General features: G+C 39.1%; 1 protein-coding gene across 4 annotated transcripts; it reads right to left on the bottom strand.

Annotated features, from left to right (window-relative positions):
• Nucleotides 1–929: 929 nt before the first annotated feature.
• Vip (vasoactive intestinal peptide) lies at nucleotides 930–9,042 on the bottom strand. 4 transcript variants are annotated; one of them, XM_085688007.2, is made up of 7 exons: nucleotides 8,869–9,042; nucleotides 7,504–7,620; nucleotides 5,598–5,720; nucleotides 4,639–4,743; nucleotides 4,160–4,288; nucleotides 3,283–3,361; nucleotides 930–1,741 (listed from the first exon to the last, which is right to left on the bottom strand). In XM_085688007.2, exons 2-6 carry the CDS (start codon nucleotides 7,608–7,610, stop codon nucleotides 3,319–3,321), a joined length of 507 nt encoding a protein of 168 aa, XP_085544133.1. In that variant the 5' UTR covers nucleotides 7,611–7,620; nucleotides 8,869–9,042; the 3' UTR covers nucleotides 930–1,741; nucleotides 3,283–3,318. The 4 variants fall into 4 exon arrangements, with proteins under 4 accessions (XP_085544133.1, XP_048275882.1, XP_048275892.1 ...); XM_048419925.3 differs by having other exon boundaries at nucleotides 4,160–4,291; nucleotides 8,869–9,041; XM_048419935.3 differs by having other exon boundaries at nucleotides 3,283–3,364; nucleotides 8,869–9,041.
• Nucleotides 9,043–9,810: the final 768 nt, after the last annotated feature.

Genomic DNA, 9,810 nt, shown 5'->3' with positions numbered 1-9,810 from the left:
TTCTACTTTTTCCTAGTCTGAATACAAAACCTCTTGTGTTACATGATAATGCCAAGGCTATTACCTCTTACCTCATTACCACTTACATAGGAACCCTCTTCCTATGTGTACATGGGACATCACAGCTACTCAGGCAGTGCACCGTGACCAGGTGTGGCATGAATTGTAAAGGTTTGCATGAGTAAGAGAGAATGAAAACTCTATAGCTTTGTTTCCAAATAAAGTCCCCGCTGATCTTTGCAAGATTGTATTCAGTTCGCACATGTTGGTTTTCTGTTTCCATTCTGAGATTCCATTAGGATAGCCAAATTGTGGGATCAGGTAGAGTAAGTACAGCTTATTTTCACTTGCATGAACTATTTTATCATCACCGAGAATCCTGGATCACGCTCTCCCTTGTAAATGTAACAAATAAGAATGAACCGAGCGGTTTTCCCCATGTTTTTGCTAAACACTGCTCCATTGGTGGTTAGAGTTTGAGTCTCACCTTCTTTGTTACTCCTTGAGGCCTTGGGGTGAGAATGTCAGAGTTTCCAAACCATTACACCCATTCATCTCTTCTTTCATTATTCCATACGGCTAGACCCCCAAGTTTAGAGTTGGGTGCATACCCCCCTAGGGAAAACAACCACATTTTCCAGCAAAGGACTATGGGCTTAGGACTAAAGTTCATGGAGGAAGGAATGTTAGTGTGAAAAATGGCCCGGAAGGAGACCCTTGTGCTTGGAACACAGATGCCATGCTTCCCCTATTCCACCTCTGACCTTAGATAGGAAAGAAATCCCCCTCACATTTAAGTAGCTGTTAATTCAGGATTCACAAATGCAATCCCACTTCAATGTCACAGAAAAACAGCTCCAAACCTGCAAGTATCAAGCTAAGGGGAGGGGCCAGTGTATCCCTCCAAGAATCAGAACAGGAAAACACACTTGCAATGATAACCAAAGACTTTTATTCCTGTCTTTAATTTCATACAATCACATTGGAAAAATAGTTGTGTCTACAAATGTACTTTCAGCAAAGGAAGCCAACAAGATGAAATATTGCAAGTGACTATGTGCAAAGTATTCATGAAGTCAATGACTCCATTCAGCTCCTAATTTACATGTCCGTAAGCTAAGACGAAAGGGGAAACTTCAAATCTGAAGCCGGGCTTTTCTTAATTGAAGCAGATCCGAAGAAGCCTTTAGGGACTGTAAATACTGGTCAGAGAGCCTAATCTTTGAGAGATGGAGTACCTATCACTGCAGAAATGCAATTCTTAAAGTCCTTCTTATGGTATCTGGTTTTTTAAATCCTTCTTTTTGTTATTCCCCTTAGATATTTTGCTTTATTTTACACAGCAGCCTATCTGTTTAACATTCAGACTTAGTCACACTGATTATCTGTTCTGCGCTTTTGAATGGTTAACTACTTGCTATAAATAAACACATCAATTTTCCTCTATTGCTACCCTTGCAGAAAGCTTCAAATAATTGCAATGAATCTAGAGTCCACTTATCATTAAATATATTTTCCTTAGAAAGAATATAGAGCATATGAAATTACAAGCCTTTCATGAGCTAAGGATGAATTTTAGAATGCTCAAATAATATTTACAATGTAAACATCACAGTTATTACATAAAGGAAATCACAATATTCACAACACACTTTATTTGGTTTTGCTATGGAAGTTGTTCTCTTGAATTAGATATGTAGAACTCATAATGTAGTCACTTGGTTGTTTTCCTTCACGAATTCTGTAAAGAGAAAAGAATTAGAGGTTTAAACAAACAATCTTAAAATTTTACTCATGCTAGCTTTACTCTCTCATTTACTAAACCTCAATGTCTCCTTGCCCCTTGTCAACAGCCTCTGCTGAGACTGTGCCTGGCAGAGCCAAGAAAGAATTACTCCTACAACATTGACTGTCACAAAGGAACTAGGGGGTGAATAGGCTCTCTACTTAACCATTGATAATTAAGCATTTGTAATTTTTACAAGGGAACTGCTTGCAGGAAGACCTGCGGCACTTGTTCAAAGCCACCCTTCCATAATCTCAATGGTCTCTCATAACTGGCCTTCCAGTCTATAATGGAATCTGCCCTTATATTTTGGTGTCTGCCATGTTCTTTATCAGAAATACTCACTGTATAAAGCAATGTTATATCTTTTGGTGTTGGGGATGGAACCCAAGGCTCTTGTGCGGGCAAGACAAGTGCTCTACCATCAAGTGAGTCCCTTAGTCTAACTTTTACCCTTTAGCTAAGAATGGGTCGTTGGGACTGTCTATATATGATATCATTGTTATGGCCAGCTCCTGACCCCTTTAGTCCAAACATGGGGCTCACTATTTTCCCATACTTAGCCAAGGCTGGAATCCTGTCTACCTTCCGGGTCTACAAATCAGGTTCTACTGGGGCCAGTCACTCCCAACCGTTTTATATCTTTTCTTGGCGACTTCCACGTTAAATGGTTGTAGCAGAAATCAGATAGCCCCCAAACTGTGACCTTCTCTCCACAGTCTGTTAGGGAAAAGTGGACTGATTTTTGACACGGTGATAAAACATACATTGTCACTTGTCAAATATTGTGAGCAGGTTCAGATGAAACAATGAGATTAGTTCTCCCATAGTTCATAAAAAAATATACCTTGTACCCACATTGATTTAAAAGCAATTGTGAAAACAGTCTATATCTCTTTGCAAAAGAAAAAATAGCACTTTTTTGTATTCAAAACTATTCCACAATGAACGCTGCTGGGGCTGTAATGCCTCCACTCACTTCATGGATCAAGCTTGGACCTTTGTTGCATAATGGCTGCTGTGTTTCAAAGTACTATAATTAATCCCAGAATGCCTTGACATTTCCATAGTGTGCTTCTGTGTTATCTTAACTGAAGATCCAACAGGCAATCCTGGGACTAACTCTTAAAAAAATAGAAACAGCATGACTCGAGTCTCCAGACTAAGGCATTTTCCCTCATGAGTGTGAGCCAGGACCCTGTGCGCTTTAATTTCAGCACACACATGGGAGAAAAGTGAACAGAGAGGAAGAAGCTTGCAGAGGCCAAACTCCTTATGGTGACCGGTGCCCTTGTCATGATGAGAACAGAGCATGCGTCATCTCAAGGTGTTCATTGGGGTGCAATAGGCCTCAGGTAGAGGTGTTATGCAGATTAGATAGCATCTCCAGATAGAAGGAAATTTAGCCCTAGGATATTTTTGCCGACTGGCTCCTTCCTGCATCTGTTCTTCACAGTAGCTGTGAGCATACAGTAAGAATCCGTAGGCACACTTACCTCTGATCTTCAGCTCTCCCCAAAGGAGCCTGTTCATCATTTTTCTAGCTCTTCGGGGAAGTCTGGAGAATCTCCCTCACTGCTAAAGACAAGAAGTAAAATGCATGTGTTAAAATTCTCAGCTGAGGAAGGTTCCAAAGAAACAATTATAACACCATGGCTAGGTCATCATCTATGCCCTGCAAGATGCACTGGCGATAAACAATGATCTCCGCAGCTAGCAATTGCCTGTGAATTGTCTAAAATCAGTCTTAGGGAATTATCACTGAGTGGGCAAAGAGATTACTCTTGTCTCATTTCACCCAAACAGAATTATGCTTAAGGCTCACTGTTCACACAAAGACACCTGGAGTGAGAAGAGAGAGCACTCTACCCCTTATCACTGTGCCCAATATTTGTATACTATAGGGACAGTGCTTTTGGAACAAACATACAGATGACTCTTGATTAAAGTGGTAAAAAGCAGGGTTGTTGGATCCAAATATGATATGGTTCTCCTGCTTGCCAAAAATTGCTGATTGTCCTGTCCATGTTTTAAAAGTAAACACCTGATTAAACCACTCCTTAATTCCAAATAACCATCATTTCCCAAACCATGTTGATGTGTAAGTTCATATAATGTAAACTTTAAAGCTAGGTGTGTTCAGGTCAGCAATCCCAGACATACCGCTTTCTAATGGCTTTGAACTGACATTCATGTCCCAGTATTTTTAAGTTTGCCAGGGATGTCTGACATCAGCCTGAGTTGCGAATGGGTGAGCAGTTCACACAAAGCAGATAGAGTGATGGAGAAGGAAAGAAGTCTCCAGATAGAGCTGAAAATCTGAACGTCATTTACAGATTTTTCACTTCCCCAGGTATCTCTCTCTTCCCTTACCTCCGCTTTCCATTCAGAATGGAGTTCAAGTATTTCTTTACTGCCATTTGTTTCCTGAGGCGGGTGTAGTTATCCGTGAAGACTGCATCCGAGTGCCGTTTGATTGGTACGGGGTCTTCTGAGATGTTGCTGCTAATAATGAAGTGAGAAAAAATGAAAGTAAAGATGTCAATGGTAAGGAGGAGATACATCTGTGCTCTGCACTTCTTCTTCTACTGAGTTTGGCACAGTTTGACTAATATGTAAATGAGCTACTTAAGAAAGATATGTTTAGAGTCAATAAGTACCAAAACTCTATTTCACTGGGGGGTAGGGGAGTTGGTGTGTTTTATTTAAGAATATGCATTATTTTCTCTAAATAAATTGAACATTATCAAAGGGTGGTCAATCTTGAGCAATGAAAGTAGCATTCAAGAAAGGAAAATAAAATTTGGAGAAAGAGCGTTTATTAAAAAAATAAAATAGTAAGTCCTCTTTACCTGATTCGTTTTCCAATGAGTGACTCAAGGTATTTTTTGGCAGAAATCTGACCCAGAAGTCTACTGTAGTCACTGGTGAAAACTCCATCAGCATGCCTGGTGTTTCTGAAGCAAGAAAGCAAACACATTATGGCTTGGTAAAGCCTCTTGCAGAGGTCACCAAAAAAAAAAAAAAGAAACAAAAACAAACAAACAAACAAAAAACCAAAAAAACCTGCAGGCTGCTTATAGAACTGGTCACTAAAACTTCAATCAAAAGTGAAGTCTCCTAACACCATAGCAAAAGGAAATTCCTAGTCACTTGAAGCAAGATATAAACTAGATGATTCTAGTCCAACATTTTGAAAAAGTGAGCTATTTTAGGTACATGCTTCATTTTTATTCCCTCACAGGATATTTAAAATGAATTTTTAAAATAAATTTTGTTTTAAAAATTCATTTATAGTTTCTATATATTTATGTAGTTTTTAATGTTGCCTTCAATAAAAATACATGCAATGAAAAAGTATGTTAATTTGGTCAAACTCATCAGTATTCTGTATTTTAATTATCCTTTTCCACCAAAAATAATGGGGAGCAAATCTCTTGTGATAGAGCAGACCTTAGGCCCACAAGTGAATCCCATAAGCCCACGGGAAACCTCTTTTATGCTTTATCCTCAGTGTGACGCCATTTGGTCTGTTCTGAAGCACGACTCTAGCCAGGCAGCTGCTTGTGTGAACAGCACTGTTGCCTATCTGGACCCTTTGCCCCTGTTCCCTCTTGGAATCCTGACTGTGGCAGTTTGACCTGAAGCTTGTCTAACCTGAGTCATTGAAGTGAGACTCAAAGGCTGTAGGGAATTTACGTCAACCAGGCTGAGCCTTGAGTTATGCAAAGCTATCCCTCGGTAAGATGAAACTAGAATATTTAATCTTTTCAAATGTGCTTCCTCAGTAGGCAAATGAGAGTGAAATTACCTGGATACATCATAATAGGGTGTGTCGTTTTCCGCTAAGGCATTCTGCAAGATGTCAGTGTCTGCTTTTAATGAGACTTGATCAGGATCACTTGCTCCTTCAAACTGCATCCTGTCATCCAACCTATTAAGGTAAAACACACTAGAAATGCAATACTGTCTTCTTGTAGAAGACAGTATTTGTGTACCTACAACTATTTAGAACAGGAGAAAAAGATATTGGGGCATATTATCCTTCTGCAAGATAAGAATAGAATAATTTGACTCCATAGCTTCCATGTTTAATGAAGATATAAGCAGTAGTTTTGTGTGAGCTCACCAAAATGACATCATTCAACTTTGATAAGCTTTCTAAACCAAGCATAATTTCTACTTAATTCAATTCTAGAGAAGCTGTAAGCAAAGCACATTGCTTCAGTGTACCTGACTATGCCCTTTTGTGAAGTGGCATTAACAGGTAGAATGTGTTATGCAAGACAGAAACATATAAAAAATGAGTATTCAATATGAAAACTGATATTTATGTAAATGGTGATAATTGCTCATATTCAGGAGAGGAGCAACATACAAACTGCTTCTCTCTCTGTAATTCCCAGATGTGTACTAAAAAGCCTTACGTCACTGAACAAACCAACAGATTTCCACATTTGTGAGTGGTTATTACAATACAGACAATTTAACATGTCCCGCCAGTTCCTCATATTGCATGTGTTAGCACATTCTTGTTAGAAATGCATTGTGCTGTACTATAAAATAAGAATTATCTTTATGACATATAGAATATAGCCTACTTGTGGATGCATGTGTATTTTTAATATCGGTACTACACTGAAAGTTTGTGTGTGTGTGAGAGAGAGAGTGTGTGTGAGTGTGTGTGTGCGTGTGTGTGTGGAGTGTGTGTGTGAGAGCATGAGTGTGTGTGAGTGTGAGGGCGTGTATGTGCCACATTGGAGTTAACCTCCAAAGAGTTCCCTCTTTTGGGCACTTTGTATCTCTGTGTGGTGATGTATCAGATGGTGAGAAGCAATCCTTCCTAGCCTGGGGTTGAGCAGTCAGTGTGGATTTCAGCATTCCTGTGATTGTTCTTGTGACTGAGACGTGAGTACTGGGACTCTAGCTGTCAACGCATGATGGGGTGATGTGTTACACAATTTACAGATCAATAGACGAGAGATTATTCATTCTACCAAGCTAAGAAAGGGCAAATAACCAAAAGGATAGTTTGCCTTTAGATGCCAGTGATTCTACAGATTAGAAAGGGCAAAGATGAGCAGATTATTAACACAAATCTATTTTACTTTAGGTTACATTGAGTTATGGTATGCTTTATGACTGTGAACATAAACTTCAACACATCAAAGAGTAAAAGCTAAGAATTGGTGGGTCAAACAGAGGATGCTGTGAGGATTGTAGCTTAGTACATACACTTCCTCATGATCGCTAATATTGGCAAGGTGATATTTTCCTAGACTTATTTCTGCCCAATGCAATTTCATGTGTGTATCTCATTACTGAACTATTAATATTATAGTCATTTTATTAAATATAAATTTAAATGAAGTTGGCAAGTAAACACATTTTTTTCTACAAGAGAAAGAACTGCCTGGAGATGGAAAAACATAGGAATTTGTTTGTTTTCTAACACTAGTTTGGAAATGAGAGCTATCTGGTATGCAAAACTGATGTTGTCTTTCATGTACAAAAGGTAAATTCTGGACCCTAGATCAAGCTTTCCGAGTTTGGTTGGGAACAAATTTGCTTAGCGTTATAATCAAAGTATTGAAATATATAGTGTACAATTTAAAATGCAGCACTCTCCGAGATGACACATGGGAAATCTCATTTTGATACTCGGAAAATGCCTGCCTATCTGAACTGAGAGTGTCCTTTCCTGGAATGAAGCTTACCTCCCAGCAGAAGGTGGTCCAAAGAGAGGCCAGGCCAGGGACGGAGAAGACAGCACACTGAAGAGCAGCAGGAGCGCCAAGAACTGGGGCTTGCTTCTGGCTTCCATCTCGGTGCCTCTGGAAAGAGAGAAGGTGCTGGCTTTCCCAGTCACACTTGGCAACATTCTGAGGGCCTAGCAATACTTCTAAGGGCTCTTGTGGAGTTGAGAAAAAGTCATTTCCTCTTTAGAAAAGTATCAAATTTGTGGCCATAAGACTACTTTTAAAAATAAAGATTTCCCTTGGGTTAAGACATCTGAACACAAGCACAGTTCCCTTTTGTCCTTCCCTCAGCAGGCACTCAGACACCTTAGTGCTTGCTCAAGACTGCACTCCTGCTGTGCTGCAGATAAACCAACTCCAGGCTCAGTGTTTTGATAGCACAGTTGTAATATCCAACCGCAGTGTCTTTTCTGGTGAAGGAAACAGCTGCAAGGAATTTGTTGGGTTTTTTTCCCCTTTAAACTTTAATGTCTGATTGCTATAAAACTGGAGTGTTACCGGTACACTTAATAATTTCTAGTAAGCTATATTCACAAGGTTGAATGTTTATGTGTACCTATAGAATAAAAAGTATAGACCTGCATCATTAAGGGAAAATCTTGTATGCATATTATAGTTAAATTCTTATTTCCCCTGCATGCATTAAAGATATCACTGCAAACCCACAAATGAACTCAAGGATGAAAGCTAATGTCTCCAGAGTCACTTGGCATTGGTACAAGATTTTTCCAGAAAATCAGTGTGTGTGTGTGTGTGTGTGTGTGTGCGTGTGTGTGTGTGTAGAGCCTATGAGACTTGCATTCTGTCCATATACACATTGTATTTCTAAATGCTTCCCAGCTAACATACAAGTGTTCAAAGATTCTGTCTCCGGGTAACTGTAAAAGTCGCAGCATTTAAAACTTAAACGACAAAGAAGGTGAGTCCCTTCTAGGTCTAAGCCACACGAGAAACCAAAAGAAAAGCCCTTTAAGCAGAAGTTGAAAGCCTGAACAACAAAGGCAGCAACTGAACCCTTTGGTCAAAACTCCACACACAAGCAAACTCATCTTATTTCACCTTTCAAGAGGCAATATTTAATGACGGCAATATTTAAGTAGGACTAAGAATCTTCTAAACAGATGGGCTCATATGAGAGAAACTGAGGCATTCCTACCTTTATCAAGTGGCTTATTGTTATTATTTTATTTTGTTATTGCAAAAGATAAACACTGTAAAATTCTTTTTAAGAGAGAAAATTAAAAAAACAAAACCCAAAAAATACCTTTCCTATACAAAGTCCCAAAGGCAGAGAGGAAGTGAAGAAGGGAAGGTTTTACTTACCCTTAGCTGTTTCCTTGAGGCTGGGCTGCCTTTAGGGAGAGCAGGAGCTGTCTAGGGTGCTGAAGTCCTGGCCGGCAGAAGGCTCCACCAGTCTGCCTTGGTTCTAGGGAATGGATGTCTGTTGCCTGCTAGAGCTCAGCTCTCCAACCTGACCAGCATTTCAAAGTCCCTCGTTTTATAAGGCTTGTGCTCGGGGCTGAGCAATCAGAAGGCTGCCCGAAAGACGTCACAGTGGTGATCCCATGGGATGAACAGGTCTTGAAGTTCTTATTAAATTGTCATCATGCCTGATTTATATACATTTATAGCAAACAAGTTCAAGATAGAGGAAATGCACTTTTTGAAACAAAAGCAAAAATTAAAACTAAAAAGTGCCAAGCTGGGTATGCAATACTTTAATCTTTACTTAGTTGTCATGAATTAGAGCATGATTATAATGTCACAGCTCAGGGACTAAGGCATTGCTTAGAAAATAAACACTTCTTGTAAAAAGATGAAGAAAACAAACGTGCGTGTGTGTTATGCTTACAATATAATTCTTCTTGTTTCATGAAGTGTCAATTCCCTTAATACCTTTTTGTCTTTATGCTGTTTATGCAGATCAGAACTATCATTTTATTGAAACATATCTTAATTTTAAAAGCAACCATCAATGATTTTGCATCTTTCTGTTATTACATTTTCTTCATGTTGAAGCTTTATAGTCCTCAGGGAAAGTTCCTTACGTCATTACGATGGCATAGTATGCACACTATTTCTTAAGCAATGGCATTATCACGCTTCCATATGTTAATTCCCACTACTTTCCTTCACATCTTATATTAAAGGTTTCAAGGATAAATGATGATCAGACTATACACTCCAGGGGTTAGATTTCTCTTTCTCTTCAAAAGGCATCCTCCTCATCTTATGGCCTTGCATACTGTTGAATCTCTTCGTTTC

This window comes from Myodes glareolus, chromosome 1 (genome assembly GCF_982192425.1).
Source record: "Myodes glareolus chromosome 1, mMyoGla1.1, whole genome shotgun sequence".
Classification (NCBI taxonomy): Eukaryota; Metazoa; Chordata; class Mammalia; order Rodentia; family Cricetidae; genus Myodes; species Myodes glareolus.
This window is presented reverse-complemented; position numbering and strand designations above follow the sequence as displayed.